Here is a 24,034-nt window from a genome sequence, read left to right on the forward strand (position 1 = left end):
GCTCAACTTTCCCACCAAACTGGTCCTGTTCAGAGAAGAGCTCTAATCTGTTGACAACAAGTCTTCTGCTAGTCATCTTGCCCTGGGATTGATGCTTTTGTTGGAGGCAAATATGTAGTTTGGAGAGGATCAGTCTATGATTGGTCCAGCACTCTGTGCCACACATCGCCTTTGTCAGTCTCACATCTTGTCTGTCTCTTCTCCTTACAATCACAGAGTGTATTAGATGCCAATGTTTGCTGCAAGGGTGCATCCACAAAGTTTTATTGGGTTTAGGTAAAAGGAAGAAAGTTTTGGTGCTGGGAAGGTCATGAGATGCACAAGTCTTAATGGTAAGTGACCATTGCTGTTGCTGTTTCCAGCATTACTCCCCAGGATTCTCTGCCATTAGTCTCAGCTTACTCTAGCATTAAAGTCATCCAGAATTATATCAGCTTGTCTTCTTCTGGCAGATTGATGATGAGTGTCTCCAGGCCTTCTGAAAATTTTTCTTTGACCTCTTCCAGGTTCATCATGGTGGGAGCATAGGCACTGATGCTGGTGGCCTGATGTTTTCCTGCCAGTGGCAATTACATTGTCATGAGCCTGTCATTCATTCCCTTTGGTGGGCATACAAGCCTGTTGACTAGATTAGTATCAATGGGAAACCTACACCAGCTGCACAGTTCTCCTGTTCACTGAATTTCCCCCTTATTTTCAGAAAACCCCGTATCCAGCTCCAGCTTCTGCAAACTGGCCTTCCTTTGCCAGCTTCATTTCGCTCAGGGCTGCTGTTTGGTTGTGATATCTGCTGAATCCTCTTGAAACAAGAGCTGTTCAACTTTCAGGTCTACTGAAATTTGTGTTGTACATAAGTGTTTGGAGCATTTCTTTACAACAACAGGCATGCAATTGAATCAGGTAGTAACAACACTGCCCTGTTCTCTGCTCCTCTGCCTTAAACTCATACCCTGGCTCTTTGGTATGTGAAGCACTAAGTCCTCATGCACGGTATTCTTAGCAAGGCCAGTGGAGTTGTTTGCCATTTCTTTCTATAGAGACCCAAGAGGCACAGGGGGCTTTGGAATCACAGGTGGGATGAGACCAGTCAGAGACTCAGTGGCCCCAAAGTCAGAGCTGTCCCTCCAACTGGTACTCTGCCCTCCTTGGACTCAAAACCAAGGATGAACAACATAATTTAAGTAATAGTAGCTGCCCTGCTGGGGACCAACTGGCCAGTTCCAATTAGACAATGCTGCTGTTGCCTCCCTCCCCCTCCATCTTTCCTTTCTCCATCCCCTCTTCTTCTTCCCCTCCCTCTTCCTTTTTCTTTCCCTCCTTCCTTCCTTCCTTCCTTCTTTCCTTCCTTCCTTCCTTCCTTCCTCTGCCTCCATCTTTCCTTTCTCCATCCCCTGTTTTTGCTCCCTTCCCTCTTCTACATTTTCTTCCTTCCTTCCCTCCTTCCTTTGTCCCTCCCTTCCTCCCTTCCTCTGTCACAAGTTGTTATACCATTTGTTAAACCTGAAAATTTGGTTGAAGGAAACAACAGAGCTAGGTGATAGAAAAATCCATGTTGTTTATTATTTTCCCTTAAAGCATAGCTAAGCTAGCTTACTTGTACATACAAGGAGTCAGAGTATAAAATCTGGCTGCCTGAACAAAGCAATATACATTATTTTAGCAGACCCAGCAAGCCTGTATGACCTCATTTTTTATGACCCCCATGTATGTTTAACCATGACACAAGAAGAGAATTTTCCTTAATGGAATAGAGTTGTAAAGGATGTTGACAAAAGTCAGTTGAAACTACAGCCCAGCGTCTCTGTGTCTCATTCCATTCCATAACATAGTATATACCTGTAGAATATTAAGCAAGGTAATCTCTCTCGGGGTTAGGGTAATGTCCTTAATGATCTGGCCTTGCTGACAGAGGTAAGGGTATTGCCTGAGCAAACTTTTAGAGAGAACAAAGAAGCCCAGGTCCTGGATCTTCACCCAGTTACTCATTAATTCAGGCCCTGGGTCTGGTTGAAATTAGAAAATGATATAAAATAGTATAATATTTTTCACACATTACATGTGGGAGTTCTGTCCAAAAGAGTATAAATTTTGATCTCTTAAATCTCCAAAGATCTTGAATTTTGGGAACTGGATTTTTTTCTTTCCTTCTAATTTATTCTGTCATTTAAAAAAAACTGGGACAATTAGCGGTCATCTCACGTAGTCTTCATTTATGATTTCTTGAAATATAGCTCTGAAAAACCAGGTTTTGTTAAAGTCCATTGGGATCCAAATGGAGCTACTCGACTATCCCTTTAAACCCAAATCACTGGCTCTCTGGCTGGCCAATAACAGGTCCCAGCCCAAGCCTCACTTATTCCTTCTTTGGGTTTTGACAGTTCAGAGGGAGTGAAAATAGTGTCAACCTTTAAAAAAGACTTTGTTCTGAGAAGGACAAACCAAAGCAGGCTGCGTGTGCACGGTTATTTCTCTCAAAGCTGGTGGATCACACACATATAGAGATGCACATGGGAGATCATCGCAAAAATGAGCCAGAAAAGGACAGAGAGTGGGGACCTGAGGTCTTCAGAACAATTCCCTCTCCTCCCTCACTTCCTCCCTTCCTGGCCCAGGATGCCTGTGTCAGCTAAAATCTCAGTCTTCAGACGTTTGAACCATAATAAGAGGAAGGAATTTCTTGATAGGCTGGATTGTAAATACAGTAATTGTCAGAGTGTCAATTGAAATTAGAGCTCCAGGATGTCTGTGTCTTTTCCCTCATTAACGTGACATGATATAACAAACCTGACATGACATAACTAACATAACGTAAATAATACAACATACCACAACACAACATAACATATATGAGGAAAGACAGATGCCCTTACTCAAAACAGTGTCTGCTCCCAGGACCCTGGTCCTTGGCTGGCATAAACAGAAGAATGCTCCTGCTCAGCCTCATCTGGCCTTGTAGTTGGTGACACAGGAAGGGGCATTTTGGGCTCACTCATAGAACAAAGCAAAGCATGTCTGTTATGCCAGAGCACCCAAAGCATTATAGTAGGTTAAACTCAGAGTGGGCCACCATGCCTCTCCTGACTGGCCAATCCAGGTTTTAGGCTTTTCTAAGGGGAGGGGGGATTCAAGGTTTGGGGAGGCCCCTGGCTGCTTCACAATAGTAATTGTTTCTGTTCTAGTCAGAAGGCCTGAGGGTCTTCCGTTCCAGATTGATTCTTTTGAGAAGTCAAATCTTTAGCCTCATTTCTTACCTGGCCTTTAGTCTCTGCATGGGTATTGCCTCAAACAGCCCTCAAGAGACCTTAGCTTACAAAGCCCAAGGTCTTCCACTGTCTTCAGGGCCATCGCCAGTGGTCCTGACCTATGTCTTGCCACTGGACTCTGAAAGACTCTGGGAGAGAGGGTGAAGCTGATGACTTTTTACAGTTCTGCCCCACTCAAATCTAATTCACTTGCAAATCAAGACATCAGCCTCCTCATGTTACTAGTCCTTTTAGAGGAAGAAGAATGAACAATGGAGACCCAAGAGGCAGAAGGGGTTTGGGATCCCAGGTGGGGTGAGACCAGTCACACCCTCAATGACCTGAGAGTCAGAGTTCTCCCTCCAAATGGTCTTTTGCCCGCCTTAAATTCCCTTTCCCTAAGTCACACATACATTATCTACACAACAGATTGACTTCTTGATCTAGGAGGCAAGCTAGGGAAGGTTGAGGAGGGGGAGGGCTCTTGAGTGGAGCCACCAGGGCATAATCAGGGGAAGCCTGAGAGTGGGAGACAAAATTCAATCTTGGGTTCAGCCCCCTGGCATGGGACCTGAGGCAGGGGAGCAGGAGGCCTGGGGAAGGGGTGCAGGGGTGGCGTCTGGAAGGCAAGACAATCTAACATAGCTCATGGGGGGAGGTCAGAGACACTGGAATGACAGAAGGGCTCCAGGGGGACTCTGAGCCTGGGGAAGCAGGATGACTGTATCCTGAGGTCTAACTAGGGGCTGGGGAGGACTGTTGTGATGCTCTGGTAGAGCTTAGGCTTGGAATCCCTAAAGGGAAAGTAGAGACAGGGAGCCACAGGCCTGGGATTGACAGGGAACCAGCCCCAGAACCATGGGTGCAGATAAGGGGGACCAGGAGAGACCTTTCGTAACTGTGCCCAAGGTGGAGTCATCAGGGCAGGCAAAACTGGGGGATCCTTACAGGGGCCATCTGAAGACAGGAGCTAGACACAGGGAGACAGGACATGTGGGTCCTAATGGGAAGGCTGAAAATAAGAGTTTTGGGTCCCTGTAGGCAAGACTAAAGTTGAAGAAAGTGTGACCAATAGTCCATCTGGGGAGGGTGACCCAGACATTTGTAAATGATCTGGAGTCTGGAAAAGGGTTAGGGGCAGGGAGTTCCAATAGAAGTCAGACCTTGAGAGGCATGGTCCTGGTGGAGCTGGAGGACATTTACCACAAGGTCAGATGAAGACAATGAGATCCAGTGGCAAAGGCAGCGAGCAGAGGCCAAGACTTTGTGGGACCCTGGCTTAGTCATAGGTGGGACCTGTACCCACAGAGCTGGCTTCTGGAAGGCTGAGAGATCCCAGGTCTAGGGAAGAAAGCAGAAGGATCTGATCTCCAGGGAAGGCAGAGTGACCTCAGCTCCTGCTTCCAGCCAGCACACTTAGGAAGGCTTCTCCTAGTCCCAAGAGGCACCCCAGTGATCAGCCTCAGAGACCCCCAGGATGTGAGCCCTTTCCTCCAATCTCATCCTAGGTCAGGACCTCAGGACCCAGTCTGCCTCCCCTTCACAAGCCCTGCCTTCCAAGGACTGGGAGCTTGTTGTTCAGTAGCTTTGGCCTTCTCCAGTCCTTCCTGACCCCATTTGGGGTTGTCTTGGCAAGGACACTAGAATGATTTGCATCTCCTTCTCCTGCTCATTTTATAAATAAGAAAGCTGAGGCAAACAAGGTTGGGTGACTTGGCCAGGGTCACACAGCTAGGAAGTACCTGAGGCCCCATCTGAACCCTGCAAGAGTTTTAGGCCCAGGACTCTATCCACTAGGCTACCCAGCTGCCCACTAGGAGCTTAACAGGCCAATTAAATAATGGACTCAAAAAGAAGACATTGTTTTCTTGGATTTATTGCAAACACTAAAGGCCATTTATCACATTAATACTTTAAACTCTTTTTTAAAAAATTCACCTCTCTCTACCTTTTTCTACCTAAGGGACTTACCTGATCACACCCCAATCTCTGGGCCAGTCCCAGACCTCAGGAGGGGAAAATCTACATCTAAATCTATATCTGCATGTGCACGTGTGTTTAGGTGTGTGCATTTGGGAGTACGTGTGCTCGTGTGTTGGTTTCTGTGTACATGTGTGTTTCCACGTGCCTTATTCAGAATGTCACTAACAAGGACCCTGACAATTCTGGCAGCAGAATCAAATGAGCTAAAATGGACAAGGTGCCTGGCCCACAGCAGGTACATATAACCAGCCCCACCCCCTTTCCAGTCTTCTTACACCTCACTCCTCTCTTCCTCCTCCTCCTCTCTGACCCAGGGTCACTGTCCTCGTGGCTCGTGTTTGACCAAGACCTGATCTCCTGACTTGGCCTTTCCAATGGCTGTTCCCCATGCTGGGAACATTCTCTCCCTCTTGCTAGGGTGTCTTTAGCCCCACCCCTCTTGCTTTCCAGGTACATGGCTGTTCAAGGAGGACTAGCCCCTCTGGTGGGAGGCCTGGCTGAGCCCTTTTCACACTCCTTGGAGGTCCACCTCTCACCCAACTCTCCCCTGTGGCCCCAAGAAGCTGTAGCATGCCCAGCAGCCACCCTTGCTAATCTGCCTCTGGCTAAGCCAGCTTGAAGGTTACTGAAAGGCCACAAACCTATGGGTGAGGGAGGGGGTGCTAACCCCAAGCACAAGAATAATGCCCTCCCACCCAGGAATGGGCAGATGAGAACAATTTCTTCCAACAATCATGAAGGTGGCTGAAGCAGGCTTTGTGGAGGGCTTCAAGCTCGGGCAGACATGGAAGATGCCAAGGTCATCCACTGCATCCCCAACCATCCCTAGTCCAAGCTGTCTAGGGATCCCAACTCTAAGCCATAGTTGGGGGAGAGATGTTTTCTGCTTCTCCCCCTCCCTTCTCTTCCTCATTCTGCCTCCCTTCCCCACCCCATTCCAAGGCTTAGAGCTCTGCCCTCTCCCACTCTGTTGCTCCACACTCTTCAGAGCGTTTCTCTGTGCCTTCTTAAAATGTGATTGCTGTCCCATTTCCTGCTGCTCATTGTGGTCTTTCCCAGTGAGGAGGCAGAAATGATCTCAACTTAATGAGAAGTTTCTTGACTCTCACCTGCAGTAGCCTGGATGGACTCTGAATACAAGCATGCAGGTGGCTGTGGGAGAACACAATATTCCCTTCAACTGCTCCAGTTCTAATATCCTTCATCAAACAAATCTGATTTCTTCCCTTCACCAAAGATTGTTCCCCAGTTGACAAAAGATTGGCACAAAGTCTTTTCCTTGTTATGAAAACATCCAGATGTATTCTTTCACAGAGTTCTGCAATTTATCCGACAATTGCCTCCTTTTCTGGTTGTGCAACCTGGAAGGTCCGCATGAATTATTTTCCTTATCTCATCTTTCTGTTATATTCAGACACAAAATTTCATCTTCACCTGTGACCTCCATGTTCTAGAGTAAGGCACATTCCACTAAGCACATTCATGAGGTTTCTTTTCATTATAAATCCTCTGATGAGAGGATAAGAGAGGATCTCTGGTTGCAAGCCTTCCCATAGGGAGTTCATACATGGCTTGTATCCTGAGTGAATTTTCTGCTATGAATCTCTGTACTCCGTTTTCATGCCCTTCCTCATTCAGGTCAGTTAGAAGAGTCCTACGTCTCACATGAATTCTCTGAAGGTACAAGGATTGACTTTAGCCTGAAGTTCTACCACAATGATCACATTCATGTGGTTTCTCTCCAGTGTGGATCCTCCCATGATTCACAAGGCAATTCTTAAATGCAAAAGGTTTTCCACATTGATTACATATATAAGGCTTCTCTCCAGTGTGTGTTCTCTGAGGTGCAATAAGACATCCCTTCTCTCTAAAAGCCTTCTCACATTGATTACCTTCATATGGTTTCTCTCCAGTTTGGATACTCTCAGGTGTTATGCAGACTTCTCTCCAATTGAAGGCAGAGGGACCATCACTCATGAATCTTTGCTTGGGAGTTTCTGCCACAGAAAGGCTTAGCTCTGTAGCAGCTTCCTTCATTTCCACGCTCATCTCTCCATCTTAAAAAAAAAAAAACCAACACTAAAACAGACACTATACTTACAAACATACATATTTATATCCCCTTTGGTCCATAGGCAGAACAAAATCTCAGTTACTCTGTATTTCCCAGGTAAAGACAAACATCTCAAAAGGGAAGAAACGGTCATTTTAAAATGCCCTTAGCTCACATCCCAAAGATGACTGATTTTCCAAAGAGCTTCATGCAAGAATTGACAGTGGATCTCACAAAAACCTTGTCACACAGTCAGGGCCATCATTCTCATCACATTCACAATTCAGACCCACACCATGAGCTCAGAATAGCTGAGTGATTTGACACAAAGCCCAGCAGTTAGCACTAGAATCCAAACCCTGAGATTGGTCTGCTCTGTCCACAGTACTTGACAAATTATCTCCACTTTCAATCTTTCTCTTACTCTTTCACCGTCAGCAATTTCAATCCTTTCTTCATAGATGCGATGCCATTTGGAGCACATGTGCTAAATATTCAAATTATTTCTTCATCTATTCTACCAGTCATCATAACCTAAGTTACCTGGGCATCAATTTGAATCTTATTTTTTCTGATAGATTATCTCAGTTCACATACAGAATACCAACTCTTTTCTGTATTTAGCTGAGGCATGAGAGGTTTTGTTCTGACTCATCAATTACTTGAGATAGCCATTACTTATTTCTTTTTAAAGATTATCTTTAAACGGTTCTGCTCACTGAAACAAACTTAAAGGCCTTCCATAAAACACAATTTTTAGAAACATGCATGGCATTGCCCATGTCTGAAATATGTGTCTGTTACAGGAATTGGAGTGTATCAACTTACGGTACAGAATTGGATGGCATGTTTCACTACTGGTCTTCTTGCACCCCTTCCTCTTTAAATGTTCACAAATGCCTTGAAAGATGGAGGCGATTGTCCAAGGGATTTGAGCTAAAAAGTTGTCAGTGGCACCTTAAGTGGTAAATAATTGTCCAGTTTGGTTACAAAGATATTTATCTACTTGGACAAGAAGTATGTGCATGTTTCCACCTTAACAGGTGTAGTTCTGCAGTGATCCCAAACTATCATGATCAGGAATACATGGCTTTTGGGGCTCATGCAGTGAGTACCTCAAACTCTGACTACTTCTGGCCAAGTACAAAATATACTTTAAGTTTCTCAACTTGACATCAAATTGTTTCCAAATTTCTAGGAACGTTACACATTCATATGCAAATGGTCACTGGCATGCAAAGACCCTCGGTGGCTGTATATCACTGCACTGGTGGAGTTCTTTCCTTCTTTTTCTACCTAGTAACCACATCTCATCAAACCTGAAATCACCAGATCAAGATCTCACTTGGGTTTGTATTCTTGCAGCAGTGAGAGCAGGCTATTGGAAAACCATCATCACCAGGCATGCACAGTAGAGTCCACCACGAAACCATCACGGACCACCACAAAAGTGCTACAAAAACAGACCTTAAAATGCCACTAAGCCAAAGGTTATTTTCTAATTTGAACTTCTGCTCTATTCATGTCACTCTTCTTCTATCTGGAAGTTTCTCAAAGGACTTGGTTGGCAACATAGGTCATTCATTTCAGTGAATGTGTAGCCACTTTACCAGTGGTAGAAATAACAGAGTCATGTCTGAGGAAATCCTATCCTTCCAAAGTTTGTTTTGTATATAAACAGTAATTTAATAACAACAACAAAGCAATACTTGCAACTGACCTTCGACCATATTTGTCATTTAATGCAGTACTTGCCAAGAGCCCATAGGAAAACAAAATTTTAAAATAGTAATTAGAAATTCCTTGTGAGTGGTTAGAGTTAAAAAAATGAATTTCCAAGGCCTGGAAGGAGCTTGTCAAAGTCACCTTGCATTTCGCACCTCATCCATGAGTGAGCATTTTCAACATATATTGTTTAAAAAATGAGAATATAAATGGTAGTACAATAGACAGAATGCTGGGCCTTGAATCAGGAAGACCTGAGTTCCAATGCCACCTCAGCAACTTGCCAGTTGGGTGACCCTAGAGAAGTCAGAAGACCTCCGTTTGCATCAGATTTTTTATCTGCAAAATGGGCATAATTTTAGCATCTATTCCCACGACTCTTATGAATACAAAAAGAGACAAGATTTATACAGTGCAGGACACATAGTAGCTGCTATATAAATGCTAGCTACTACTTTCATTTGATTTTGACTGTTTCCTCCCCAATTCTGCTCTTTTCTTTTTCTTTTTTTTTTCTTTTGTTTTTTGAAGGGGGAAGGCAGGGCAATTGGGGTTAAGTGACTTGCCAAGGTCACACAGCTGGTAGATGTGTCAAGTGTCTGAGGTCAGATTTGAACTCAGGTCCTCCTGACTCCAGGACTGGTTCTCTACTCACTATGCCACCTCGCTGCCCCTCTGCCCTCCTTCTTAAACCTGTATTCTTGTCACTCATTTTATTCTCTTATGTCCTTGTGGAACTAAATGTATTTCCAACCAAAACACTCACTTGCCCTTGTATCAGCATTAGCTTGTAAACTAGATCCTGAGCTCTGTGACAGCAGACACTGTCTTTTACCTTCCTTTGTAACCTCATAGTTTAGCATAGTGCCTAAAAGAAAAAGCTTTTAATCTGTGTTCATTGATTGCCTGCCTGGAGCCAGGGCTGTAAGCAGTCCCAGCCTCTACCTCCCTGCACTCTGTTCTCTCCCCTAGTTGCTGAATGCACATTCAGGCCTCAGCCCAGTTTCTGTCCCTTTCTTGTACTCCATCTCCTCCAAGTAGTCCCCTTAGTCAGGTTCTAACCGTGCCTAATCAGACCAGAGCCAACACTGAAAATTACAGAGGCTTCTTTCTAGGCTCCTGAAGGGTCTCCTGCTATAGGACACCTCTGGGTCTCTAATGCCCAGCTCCCTCAACTGACATGGTGCTCACCTACATGAACCCGGCCAATGATTCTCCAAGAATGCGGACAGAGATTAGTCATAGAGATTAGGAAAGGAACTTAGCGTGATGATTTATGCAAAGTTTAGCCTTGGAAGAGTCCTGAATAAGGGAGCAGTCATCTCTCCACCTCAGGTGCTGCTAAAGTACGGAGAGAAAATCATGAAACCAGGCTGCCAGATCCACCACCAATTTCGGCTATGTAATCTCAGCTGGGCCCTCACTGGGGAAGGGCACTCCTTTGCCATCTCCCTGACTGACTCCCTGTGCCACTCACCACAGCAGCTCTTCCATGTATCTTCATTCATCCCCAACCCTCCATCATGGCTTGCTACCACTCCCCCCCCCCAACCACTCAAGGGCTTTCTTATCCTCCTCATCTCACATATATCAGATGTTTTCTTCTCCTTTTTGACTCCCCATATCACACGGAAAGATTATTCTTCTGCTTGCTAAAGAAAATCCCCTTACATGTGCCAATGATCCTACTCTGCCCCCTCATCTCCCTTCATATATTCCTCCTCTAAGATCTCCTTTTTTGTCACCAATTTTCACTCTCTCCCACACTGATGACTCTTTCCCTATAACCACAAATAAAATCATTTCTCTCTAATCCTTAAACCTCTCTTATGTGACCCATGTACCCCCATGAGATGGTGTCCAATATCTTTTGTCCATTTTATGGCTAAACAGTTAGAGACCTCCATTTCCATTTTGTGTCTCCAACTCCTTTCCCTGGGTTTCTCTGGAAATCTCTTTTCTTTTTTTATATCTTGGACACCACTCAAGACATGGTTACTTTTAGACACAAATACATATATCTGTGATGAGACTCCGGGCAGCTGTAGCTAAAGAGCCCTCCAGCTTGTAAACCTGGATGCTAAGACTTTGTTGGACTCTGGTAACTATGTATTGGAATTCGAATCAGACAAGGTCTATCTGTTGATGTTTGTAATTTGTTTGTATTTTCCTCTGAAGTTCAGGATACTGGCTTTTTCCTCTGAACTAAGTGAATGATATTTGTATGCTGAATTAAAGTAAGCTTCTCAACCCCTTCACCTTGCTTTCCTTAGTTAAGCAGATCAAAAGAACCTGTGCTGTTGGCAGCTTTCTGGGTGCTGCCTGTGGTGGATCTTACACCCCCACAAAAGCTGCTAGCCTGATTGTTGAAACACACACTCACACTCCTGACACCCATGTTCAATCCCTTGTAGAGTCCTCTTGATTCCACCTTTGTGACATCATTCCATAGACCCCTTTCTATCTCCATATTGTCATGTCCTTGGTTCAGACCCCTGTCACCCCATCCCTCACAGTGTGTCACAGCCTGCTGGTTGGTCCAGCTGCCTCAATTCTCCCCTCAGTCCAGTCTAATCCTCCATCCAGTTATCAAGTTCATCTTCCATCAGCCCTTACCTGACCATGTCATGATGTATTCAAAAGCCTCCAGTGGCTCCCCAGCAAAATATGAAATATAAAACCCTGTCTAGGGCTCTGAAAGCACTTCATTTCCTAATCCTCACCTACATTTCCAGTCTTCTTTCTCCCACCCTTCGCTCCTCCATATATGTTATAACCCATTTGTTTGGACCTCCTTCCCGTTCTGGGGACAGGTGGTTCCCCCTACAGACTCTGGGGTTTTGCTGCCATCCCTGTTACCTAGAATGTTCTTGCTGGCTTCGCTGAATCACCAGCTAGAGCTCAACTCCCCCCATAAGCCTTTTCCTTAAATTCAGTGTCCTCCCTCTCTTGACTTGCTCCCATTTCTCCTGTCCATAGTGGGTTTCTACACAGTTATTGGCATGCTCTCTGCCCCACCAGACTGTAAGCTCCATGGGAGCAGGGGACATTTCTTGCATTGATTTATGTACTCAGTCCTTTGTACAGGGTCTGGAACAGAGCAGACACTTAGAAGTTGGTTGACGTGAAGAACGCCTAAGAAAGAGCTCATAGAAGAAAACCTAATCCCCTTTACTACTCTCAGGAGAATTCCATGCCCCCAAATTCCAAACAATGACTTTTTTTGGATCATATATTTATCCCTGGAAGGAAGGTGAAAGGTCATGGAATCCAAACCCCTCTTATTACTGTTGGAGAAACTGAGACTCAGTGGTTCAGTGACTGACCCATGAAGCTGCTGCTGAGAAATATCTGAAAAAGAATTCCAAGTCAGGCCTTCCTGCCCCGAGATCTAGCACTTGCTTCACCACAAGAACAAAGAGTGGCCTCTTGTAATCCCACCTCTCATATATCTGCCTTCACTCACTCACCTGGACAGCAGCTCCTCAGGCCTTCTGGCTCCAGCATCCATGGGCCTTCCCTTTGCTCAAAGGAAGAGATCATGTCTTCTCTGGGAACTGGCAGCCCTGGGCATGGGGAGTCAGATAGAGATGAGCATGGAGACAAACTTGGCCTTTAGTTCTCTTTAGGGAAATGTGTTCAGACCCACAGCTGCTCCACTGTGAGATTTACACACATGAGCCTGTTCTCACCCATCAGTGATTGCAATGCAGGTAACCCAAAGCAGGGTGTGCCCCATTATCCTTTTATACAACCTGCTGTGAGAAAGAGCCAAACCTCTGCCCCCATCCTGTCGAGTCCCATTCTCATGGAAACTCCTAATGCAGGCTACAAAGGCTTATTATGCAAGACCAGCCTCAAGCGCCAGAAGGAGGATCCTTGACCACCCACCTTCTGCACTGTACCCCTCCCCTGTTCCTCACTCCCTGAAACCTGTAGAAGCCTTGTGTACTGCTCATTTGGGGCATCTTTGCCTCTTCAGGTGAGAGTCTCCTGTTGGCAAACTCAAGAAACCCTAGTTGGTCCAAATTCTATTTCTAGGCCAGTCTCTTATTCCTGGCAATGCCAGGGTCATGTAAACAAGGACCCCAGGGTGGTTCCCAGGCCTCCTGGAGGGTAGTCTGATACCATTTCTTTTGTGAGCTTTGGGGAGAAGTGAGGGAGAAGATCAGGGAACCAGGTTGGAGTCATAAAATCTATTCTTGGTGCACCTTCTTCATAGAAGGATGGACTCATTGCACACTTTCCATTCTCTAGAAATTAGAGGCAGCTGATGGTGCTGTGGAGACAGCCCTGGGCCTAGAGTGAGGCATGCCAGGGTCTGAATCCAGCCTCAGACAGTTACTTAGCTGTGTGCCACAGGACAATTCACATAAACTCCATTTGCCTCAGTTTCCACAACTGTCAAATGGGGAGAACAGTATCACCCAATTGTGAGGATAAAGTGACATAATATTGTAAAGAAAGCCCCAGACCCAGCACCTGGCATATACTAAGTGAGAATAAATGCTTCTTCCCTTCCCTTCCTTTCCCAACATCTGTGCTGGAATTTGAGGGCAATAGGAAGGAAGATTAAGGACAAACTCACTACAGAGGGATGAGTAGAAATTGGGAGCCACAAAATGCTGCTGTTAAAAAGAAGAATATTCCAGATCCCAGACCCATCCAAGAGAGGACAGGCTTGTAAGGAAAAGCCTCCTGAGCAGCTTTCAGAGCCTTGGCAGACACAATTCATGGCCAGGTGGGGGTTAGGCCAAATGACCCCTGACATTAGTTCCAGGTCTGAGATTCTTCCACACTAATTTGAAGCTGCCTACAAGAGGTGAGAGACAGCCTCAGGAGCAACAAGGAAACCCTCAGGTTCCTGTCACACAATGCACAGACTTTCTATAGGAAACTCCAGGCAGCAGGACAGGAGAGCAATGCTTTTCTCTCTCTAATCAGTGCTCCTAACCCTGCACACGAGGGGATGAAGATATTCCTTTGACTGCAGATTCAGCATTACTAGAGGACGGGTCCTTACCCAGGGAGAGCAGGTTCCGGGCATTCTCCAGCATGACCCCCTTGTACAACTCCTTCTGAGGATGGTCCAAGAGGCCCCACTCCTCCTGGGTGAAGTCCACAGCCACATCCTTGAATGTCACCAACCCCTAAATCATTAAAAGTCATGGAATGTAGAGCTGAAGGACACTTCACATTTAAATAATCCAACCCTCATTAAATTTACAGAACAAAACTGAAGCCCAGGGAACGGATTTGCTGAAAAGTCAGACCCTTTATGAGAATCAGAGTCAACTTCTAAAACCACAGTCATTGAGAGCCCAACTGAGTTTTGAGAAAAGCATTTTCCATGATCAGTTGGAATAAAACTGATGAGTATTTTCCTCTGAAATGCATCTTCCTGTGGAATCAGGGAGAGAGTTTATGTTTGATCAGTGAAGAAGGTGGATGTGTGGGGGAACATGAGAGAGGGTGATGGGTAATATCTTCCTCATCAGAACTGACATGTGATTTATTATTTTTTTAAAACACTATTTTTTTAATCTCTTATATGCATATCCATCGTAAACTCTAGAATTTATTTCATTTCATGTTGAATGGAGATGTAGGAAGATTTACTTAAATCCAAATGACACAGAGACCAAAGCAGAGAACTTGTGGATCAGAGGAAGGGAAACCGTAGACCAAATTAATATATGTATATACATATGACAATCAACACACATGCACATGAATGTATGACAACACTTTATATAACAAACAAACCTCATATATACAAAATAATTTCCATTTTCTCTCTTCCACAAGAATGTGAGCTCCTTAGCATGAGGAACACAATTTCCCCCTTTTTTTATTTATTTAAAATTCAGGGAACAGAAGAAGCACTTCTGTAAGAGTACAATAAAAAAGATGATTGCTCACGAAACTGCAAATCTCCCATGTATGACGTGGTATTCCTTGAAATGCACAAAAGTTATCGTGGAAAATTCTTTTCTTTCTCTCTGCCCTTACCCCAACCCTAGAGATGGCTACAATGTGAATGCACACACACACACACACACACACATATATGATTTATATGTCTCTGGGTATATGCATACGCACACACATATATACATGGAATATTATTCCACACATACCACCGTTTGTCAGTCCTTTCTCTGGATACAGATAGCATCACTCTTTACACGCCCTTTATTTTTCATTTGTGTCCTTAGAATACTCAAAATGACTCATGTGCTCAAACTCTTCTGAACACAATATTGCTGTCACTGTATACAATGTTCTCTTGGTTCTGCTCACTTTGCTCTTAGTCACTTTGTGCAAGTCTTTCCAGGCTGTTCTAAGACCACTGAGCTCATCCTTTCTTACAGCACAGTAGCATTCCATCACAACCACGCACCACAACCCACTCAGCCTTTCCACTAATGATGGGGACCCCTGCACTTTCCAGGTCTTTGTCACCACAAAGCAAGTTGCTGTCAACATCTCAATCACATTCAAAGTCACAATTGCTATCTGTGAATTCCTTTCCATCTCATTTTTACTCATGATTCTCTTTTCTGCCCTCTCTTTTTACCCTATTGCTTTTACATTATCTTCTCCCCCCACCCTCCTACCCCCAAATTCACCCAAACCTCCAAGAGTCACCCATTTCCTTCCCCCCAATTTCAGCCCACAGTCTCCAAAACTCCCCCACTTCTCCCTGACCCTCCTAAATCCCAGTCCACACACCTTCGGAAAAGTCCCTCCCCCATCCTGTTCCCCAATTTTCTCACCTCTCTACATGTTCAGAAGATTTGTACACCCTTTCACATGTACATGAGGCTTCTTTTTCAACCCAGATGAGGGTATGGTTCCAACCTTAGCAGCCCTCCACCCCTACTTGCTTCCTCTCTATAAGGTCTTTTTTTCACTCTCCCTTTTTCCAATATCATTTTTCCCTTTCGACTATCCCTACACAGGTTTTTTTTTTTTATCATCACCCCATCATACACAACTCAGTCTTTCAAACTACCTCAGGAATGATGACAGTTATAAGAATACTGATGACTTTTTCATATATGATACTAAAACAGTTTGACCTTCATGGGGGCCTGATAATCAGGCTCTAATGATTTCCTGATATTTCTTCTGGATATTTCATATCAAATTTTCCAATGAGTTTTGCTCTTCTTGTTCCAAACCTGACAGTCTCTCAATTCATCAAACAGTCATTTTTTTCCCATTCAGGATCATACACAGTTTGCTGGCTAAGTTATTCTTGAGTGCAACCATAGCTCCTTTGTTCTTTGAAATCTAATGTCCCCAAGCCTTCAGTCTTTGAGAGTGGAATCTGCCAGTTCTGGGGAAATCCTAACTAGATTTCCACTTTATTGAAATGCTTTCTTTTTCTTGTTGTTTACAAGATTTCCTCCTTACCCTGGGAGTTTTGAAACTTGGCTATGACATTCATGTAAGTTTTCCTCTTGGCACCTCTTTCAGGTGGTGAACAGTAGAAGTTTTTCTATTCTGCTTTCCCTCTTGTTCTAGAACTGAAAGGGCACTTTCCTTAATAATTTCTGGTTAATAAGTGATATGTTCTAAAGAAAATTCTGTGAAAAGTCTGTGTCAGCCTGGCAGTTGCACAGCATTCTGGGGGAAAGCATTTAATGTGATCACTTGAGACAGAACAAAGTTAAAGCAAAGATCTAGTTTGGTTCCTGAATGGCTGAAATAAATAAAGTCTGATCTGGAAGAGGATTCTAAAGACCTATTCACTAGAATCACTGATTTGTAAGAGCCAGCCCCCAGCCAATGTTGTAACACTGAGGGCTGCAGGGTGCTCCACAGATGATGTGTCATAGCCAAGACAGCTCATGCCTTTCCTTACTGAGTGCTTTCATTTGTCTATGATGTACATTCCTTAATTATAAAATTAATTACCTAGAAATAAAAGTAACTATGATGGAGAAGGGCAAGCTAGGTGGCAGAGTGGACAGAGCACCGGGCTTGGCATCAGGAAGATATCATCTTCATAAGTTCGAATCTGGCCCAAGAAATTACCAGCTGTGTGACCCTGGACAAGTCACTGAACCCTGCTTGCCTCACTTTCCTCATCTGCAAAAGGAACTGGAGAAGGAAAAGGCAAACCACTCCAGTATCTTTGTCAAGAAAAATCCCAAACAGTTTATAAAGTCCTGAACACGAGTGAACAAAAATGATGGAATGTGTGTGTGTGTGGGGGGGGGGCGTCCTTCATTGGTCAAAAGTGAAAGCAATATTCAATTAACCTGGGATTTGCTTGAGCTATTTTATCAGAAAATACACTCAGGGAGAATAACAGAAACTTGGCAGAACAAGAGTCAAGAGGAGGAGTAAGAGGCCTATTGATGGGCCATATAAAGGAGAGGCTGGCCAGGTTTGAGAATATAGAGAAACCATTCACTGAGGACCCCTACTCAAACAGCATTAGTCAGTTCATTAGGATTTTATAAAGGGTAATGATTATTGTAATACTTTTAGTATATTCATGTAGTCAGTCCCCAAATACCAGGTGTAAGAATAAGCAATGTATTAATCCATACTTTGCATAAGTCACAGAGGAATATGGATTCCAATAGAAGGGCCCCAGAATAGGCCTCCAACTTAAATGCGGGAATAGGGAAACAGGAGTGTGTGGTTGTGTGACAGTTTTTGTGTGTGTATGTGCATAGGTGTGTGTGTGTGTGTGTCTGTGTGTGTATGTGTGTGCGTGTGTGTAAATGTCTGAGGTAAAAATTAGAAGCTCTCTTTATGATACATTGAATTTCAGACGTCTATTGGTCACGCAGTTTGAGATATCTCTTAAGAAATTAGACATACAAGACTGCAGGTCAGCAGAGAGACTGAGGCAGGAAGGGTCCCTTTGAGAACCATCAGCACAGAGATAGTGATGACATGGATGGCAGCTGATGAAATCACCAAGGAAAGTAGTATAGAGGGAAAAGGGAAGAGGACCAAGGACACCTATGGTCAGAGGGTTTGATCTCAGGAAGATCCAGAAAAGAGAGACAAGTAGTCAGATAGGTCAGAGGAAAACCAGGAGGGAGTGGGGTCCTAAAAGGCCAGGGAGAAGAGAGTATCATGGAGGAAAGAGTGATCACCAGGGTCAGAGGCTGGAGAGAGGTCAAGGAGAATGAGGATGGAGGTCACCTCTGTGGTCTCAAAAAGAGAAGAGCACAGAAGAGTAGGTGAGGGGGAGGGGCCTTTGAAGGTGAGAGGGGGCACTGTTGTTACTGCCTGAATCAATTGCATGCCTGTTTTTGTAAAGAAATGCTCCACGAGGACCACACTCAGGGCTTCACAGACCATCCTCTGTGTCTGTGGCAATGGCCTCATTGGCTGATGTCTGTGCACAGACTGCACTCACCTGGGGAGGGGGGCTGCTGCTCCCAGGGGCCATTCCCTCTGGCTCCAGGCTCCCTGCTGGGGCCAGGCCTTGGTCCTCTGCAGACTGAGCTGGGCAGGGAGAAGGATCCCAGAGGGGGAGAGGTCTTGCTCTTCTCTTCCTAGGCAGCAGGCTGGCATACAGGGATTTACAAGGGTGAGGACCCACAGGAGTCACAAAGGCCCAGGCCCTGCCCTCAGGTGAGAGACTCCACCCTACAGAGGGAGGCAGGAAGCAGGGAGGGTCAGGCTGGAAATGAAGAAGGTCTGAACAGTAAGACTACTTCCTCCCCTTCTTATTCTTTCTCTTCCCTTCCCTCCCCCCATCCTCCCACAGAGACCCAAGAGGCACAGGGGGCTTGGGACCCCATTCCGAGCCTCAAGGCCTCCTCAGTCAGATCTCTCCCTCCAAGTGGTCCTCTGCCCTCCCAACATCCCCTCTCCCTGACTCACATACACATTGTATAGACTACAGACTGACTCCTGGATCTACAAGGGAAGCTAAAGAAGGTTGAGGAGGGAGAGGGCTCTTGAATGGAGCCACCAGGGAATGATCAGGGGAAGCCTGAGGCTGGGAGACAAAATCCAGTCTCGCATGAAGCCCCCTGGCAGGGGGCATGAGCAGTGGAGCAGGAGGCCTGGGGAAGGGGAGGAGGGGTGAGGTCTGGGAGGCAAGACAATCTCACAAAACTTATGGAGGAAGATCAGGGACACTGGAGCGACTGAAGGGCTCCAGGGGGACACTGAGCCTGGGGAGGCAGGATGACTGTGTCCTGAGGTCTAACTAGGTGCTGGGGAGGATTGTTGGGACCTTCTTGGAGAGCTTAGGCTTGGAATCCCTAAAGGGAAAGTGGGGACAGGGAGCCACATGCCTGGGATCTGACAAGGAATTAGCCCCAGAAACTGGGGTGCAGATAAGGGGGACCAGGAGAGTGCTTTGGTAACTGTGTCCAAGCCTGGGTGGGCAGGTAGAAAGGTGGGATTCTGGGATCTCCAAAGGAGCTGGATCTGAAGACAAAACAAGGGAATTTCTAACCAGGAGGTTACAGACTAGGGGACAGGGAGGCAGGACACGTGTGGCCTCATAGGAAGGCTGAAATCAGGACTCCAGGAACCCTAGGGGCAAAGTCTGAAGTCTGGAAAAGTGTTATCCAGTGATAAATCTGTGGAAGGTGAGCCAGGAATTTAGGGAGTGATGGGGGGGGGGGGCGGTGTGGAAAAGATCTAGGGGCAGGGAGCTCATCCGGCAGCCAGGCTGGGGAGGAAGGTGTGCTCCTGGCAGACCTGGAGGACACTCACCATGTGGTCAGAGAGGGAGAAGGAGACTGAATTGCCGGGCATCCAGCAGAACCAGGAAATGGGGGAAGGGGAAGTGCTGCGACTCAGACCTCCCAGGGACCTGCAAAAACAGAGCTGATGTCCAGAAGGTGGAACGATCCCAGATCTAGGGGAAGAAAAAAGAGATTTGAGGTGGACGGAAACCAGAGCAGTCTGGACTCAAAGACTTCCTGCTTCTTGTCCTGCCCACTCTGGGAAGGTCTTCCTTTTTCCAATAGCACTGCCCTGTCCAGCCCCTGAGGCCCCCAGGAGGGCGGGCCTCTTTCCTCCAATCAATCCCGGGGCTAGACCCAGACTGCCTCTCTTGCCCTCCAAAAAGTGGAAAGCCTTCTCCAGTGCTAGGATTGCCTCCTCAGCCCTAAACTCCTCCCAGGCCTCCAATCTCCACCCAGACCTCCACTCAAACTCCACTTGGGCCACCACCCACCAGGCTGCCCATCTCTGAGAGCTCCTCCTGTCCAGTGTCTCCACCTCCTCCCCTCCTCCGTCCCTCCTATCAGAGCCTCAGTGACCCAAAGTTTGAGTTGCCCCTTCACCTGGTGCTCTGCCCTCCTTGTATTGAGAACCAAGTGTGAGCAACATTCTGTAAGCAGTAGTAGCTGCCCCCCTGGGGACCAACTGGCCAGTGCCAGGTGGACAATGCTGTAAAATTCAGTTTCCACCCAGTTGGGGCTCAAAAGTTGCTGAGATAAGATACAAAGCTTGACCAGTGAACAATGGACATACCAATTAAGTTGGGACCTTTTAAAAACTCTTTTAGAATGATAAATTAATTAAGTGTCTTTCAGCCTTACTAGGTGCAAAGTCCCAGGCCCAAATCCCTATCTACTAGGTGCTAAGCCTTTGTGGGTCCTAAAGGGAGTTGCTGAGACCAGAGCCAATACTAGGAGCCTAAGTTCCGGTCGGTCAGACGATGTTTGATGATGTCCAAAGACTGTATAAAAAGAGAGAACAGATCTACTTGCAGGGGCTCTCACTCATTTGAAGAGTGGCGTTTGACTGGAGGAGACTCTGGGCAGCTGTAAAGAGCCCCCCAGATTGTAAACCTGGATGTTGGGACTTTGTTAAACCCTGGTAACTGCGCAGTGAGATTTGAATCAGACCAGGTCTGTGTGTTGGTGTTTGTAATTTGTTTGTGTTTGCTCTGAAGTTCACGGTGCTGGCTCTCTCCCCTGAACTAAGTGAATGATATTTATATGTTGGATTGAAATAAGATTGTTAACCCCCTAACATTACTTTCCTCAGTAAAGCAGATTAAAGAACCTGTGCTGGCAGTGTCCTTGATGTTGGGCTTGCGTTGGTCTTTCACCCCCACAACAGCTGCCAGCCAAATTGTTGTAACTGCAATGTATGGAAGGAGCTCACAAACCCCAAAGTTACAGGCCCCAGGCAAACTGGCTCTGACTGGCCAGAGTTAACTCCTGGTCAACAACCATGTGGCAACTTCTGGGTAAGGGAAATGGGCACATAGGGAGTGTTGGAACCTGGAGGGATCCTCACAGATCATGATCCAGAAGGGGGGAGCTCCAGTGCCTAACCTGCATTATGGAGTCTCAATAGAGAGAGAAGCAGACTCTTTTCTTTTTTGTTTACTTTTTCTTTCTCATGGTCTTGTTGAGGGAGGTGAGGTCCAGGAACCCAGATGGGGTTGTTGAGGGGGAGTGCCCCTCAAGGAACCCAGTACTGCAGAGAGTTGGGGCCATCTGGAATGAATTCATGATCTGAAACATTCTTTAAGTCAAGGTGACAAAGATTTGTTAGGGTTTACAGGGGGCAAGAGTTCTTAGGGAACCTGCAACCTTACAAGGGCACAGGGAAAGTTTAAATAGGAGGTGTGGAGATGAAACAAGTCAATTAGGTGTTTTGGGGTGGGATTAGGGAGTGCTTAAGAGGTGGTAGGTTCTTAAAGGAACATGCACTTTATGTTTCTACTGGGCAGGTATCTTACCCAGAGTTCACTGGGAAATAGCCCAAGGGGGAGCTATCTGGGAGTGTGGTTTTGACCACTAAGTCAACCATTGGTCAGGGCTGACTAGAAATATCCAGATGGCTTCCATCAAATGTCTTGCTCGACCACATGGATGTAAGGGAGTATACATTTGACCACATCTAGGATACATATGAGTAAGGTCAGTAAGTAGTAAATATTGTTATGTCCCAGTGCACATCCAATTAGCACTACACAGGGAGTTGGACCAATAACATTCTATAGGTGCAGCTGGCCGCAGTATCAGGAAGAGAGAGGAGTGTTTTGCTAAGGCATGCTGCCATTGAACTGGACAGGGACTGCTAGGGCCAATTTTTTAAAGCTAAGGAGACATGTGATCTTTAGAACTCGATGTGATTTTGGAATTGGGGTCCAGGCACAGGCACCTAAGCAGAGGCTAAGGAGAAATGATAGAATTTGGGGTCCTATAGGAGAAGTCTGAAGATTGAGATAGTGGGAGTCACTGATAAAGTCAAGGTTGGTGTCCTGGGGCATTTGGGTTGAGGTTGGGAGTCTGGTCAAATTTCAGGGACAGGTTCCCCAGGCAGTAGCTAGGCCTAGGAGAGAGGCATGTTCCTGACATCCATGGAGACAAGTCAGCAAGATGTAAGCAGAGGGCAATGAGGCCCAAAGGAAGGGGAGTCAGGAGGAATCTGGCACCTTGTAGGATCCTGGCCCAGACCAACCTGGGATCTGCTCATGAAGAGCTGGCTTCCATAAGGCAGAGTGATCTCAGCTCCCAGATTTCCTGTTTATTGCCAGCCTACTGAGGATGGGTCATCCAAGTGCTAAAGAACCCAATCCTGTCTAGTCTCTGAACCCCAGGATCAGCCCTTTCTTCCAATGGCTCACTGGGTCCTCAGGACCTCAGGACCTTGCCTGCCTCTCCTCCCCAAGCCCTACCCTCCATCACAAGGAATGTCCCAACCCCCTTTCCCATCTTCTTATACTTCACTCCTCTCCACTTACTCTCTGACCCAGGGCCACTGGCCTCCTGCCTCATCCTTGGTCAAGAACCTCCATCTTCTGAAACTGTGTCCTTCCAATGGCAGCCTCCTACGCTTACAATGTTCTTTCCCATCACCTCAGCCCCCTGGACTCAGTCTTCTCGGCCAACAGCTCACCTTCTGAAAAAAATTTGTTTTTTTTTTCTGGTACCTAAAACTATTAGAGCTTCTCTCTGAAAACCGTGCACTTCTTCCTGCACAGACTCCTCCCAGGCCTCCAAACCCCACCCCAGGGTTTTAATTTCACTTGAGCCATGTAATATTAATTAAGTGCTGACAGCAAATGACTATTAGGCAATTCTGTATTGTACCATTTATAAGTTTGAGTCCAGATTTCATGGGACTGACTTTGTCCCAAACTATGTGGTACCTTTTAAAGTTACAGTGTGAGGGGCAGCTAGGTGGCACAGTGAATAGAGCACTGCCCCTGGAGTCAGGAGGACCTGGGTTCAAATCCAGCCTCAGACACTGGACCCATTTACTAGCTCTGTGACCCTGGGAAGCCACTGAACCCCAATTGCCCTGCATTGCCCCCTCAAAAAAAGGCTACATGTGTGTTGCCATTGGGATAATTGTGATATTTGACCCTGTAAAAGGTAGACAGACCTGAATGCAAATTAAATTATGCATGAAATTTCATGAGGGTGATCTATTTAGACATGTCAGCATAAGAAATACAAGTGAAATTGGACCTCAAGTCTGCTACACTGGTCAATGAATGCAATTATTCCACAGTGGTAAATCGGTAGATGCATAAAGTGATTTTATGTGGAGCATAATTTGGAAACACATTCAACTGAATCAATGTCATTTGACTGTCAAAAAGTCTATGTCATATTTGAAATGCACATTATCATCTATTCCTTCTTCTTTGGGACTTTGGGGAAAGCACTGTGCATGGCATGTTGCTAATAAAAAAGTAAGTTCTAGAGGGTGATGCAACTATACTCTTACCCAATTAACTTTTATTGAGAAATACTGAATTAAGTTATTCCACAGTGGGTAACAATGCTTAACAACTCAAGTATTTAATTGGGCATGCTTTGTTTTAAAGCAAATAATGATAAATTACTATTTGGGAAAAGTACAGAAGACCTTGTGAATTCTCCTTTTCTGGGTAGTCCTTTGGGGCCTTAACTGGGTCTTGGGGACCCTCTCTATTGAAAAGATTATTAAATCTTATCAGGTCTGGGAGAAGAACTTGCTAAAAGAAGGCTATCCAATTGTGACTCAGTAGTCAAGGAGGTGGTATTGTTTAGAAGCTTATTTCTAAGAAAGAATTGATCTTTAT

General features: G+C 45.6%; 1 protein-coding gene across 1 annotated transcript; it reads right to left on the reverse strand.

Moving 5' to 3' along the window:
- Positions 1-5,102: 5,102 nt before the first annotated feature.
- Positions 5,103-19,912, reverse strand: LOC118842962 (zinc finger protein 300-like). Its single transcript, XM_036750314.1, has 5 exons — positions 19,711-19,912; positions 18,395-18,627; positions 14,027-14,153; positions 12,474-12,569; positions 5,103-7,282 (listed from the first exon to the last, which is right to left on the reverse strand). The coding sequence occupies exons 2-5, from the start codon at positions 18,425-18,427 to the stop codon at positions 6,921-6,923; spliced, it is 618 nt and encodes a 205-aa protein (XP_036606209.1). The 5' UTR covers positions 18,428-18,627; positions 19,711-19,912; the 3' UTR covers positions 5,103-6,920.
- Between the last annotated feature and the right edge of the window lie 4,122 nt (positions 19,913-24,034).

The sequence above is a fragment of the Trichosurus vulpecula genome, chromosome 1, assembly GCF_011100635.1.
Source record: "Trichosurus vulpecula isolate mTriVul1 chromosome 1, mTriVul1.pri, whole genome shotgun sequence".
In the NCBI taxonomy this organism is placed as follows: Eukaryota; Metazoa; Chordata; class Mammalia; order Diprotodontia; family Phalangeridae; genus Trichosurus; species Trichosurus vulpecula.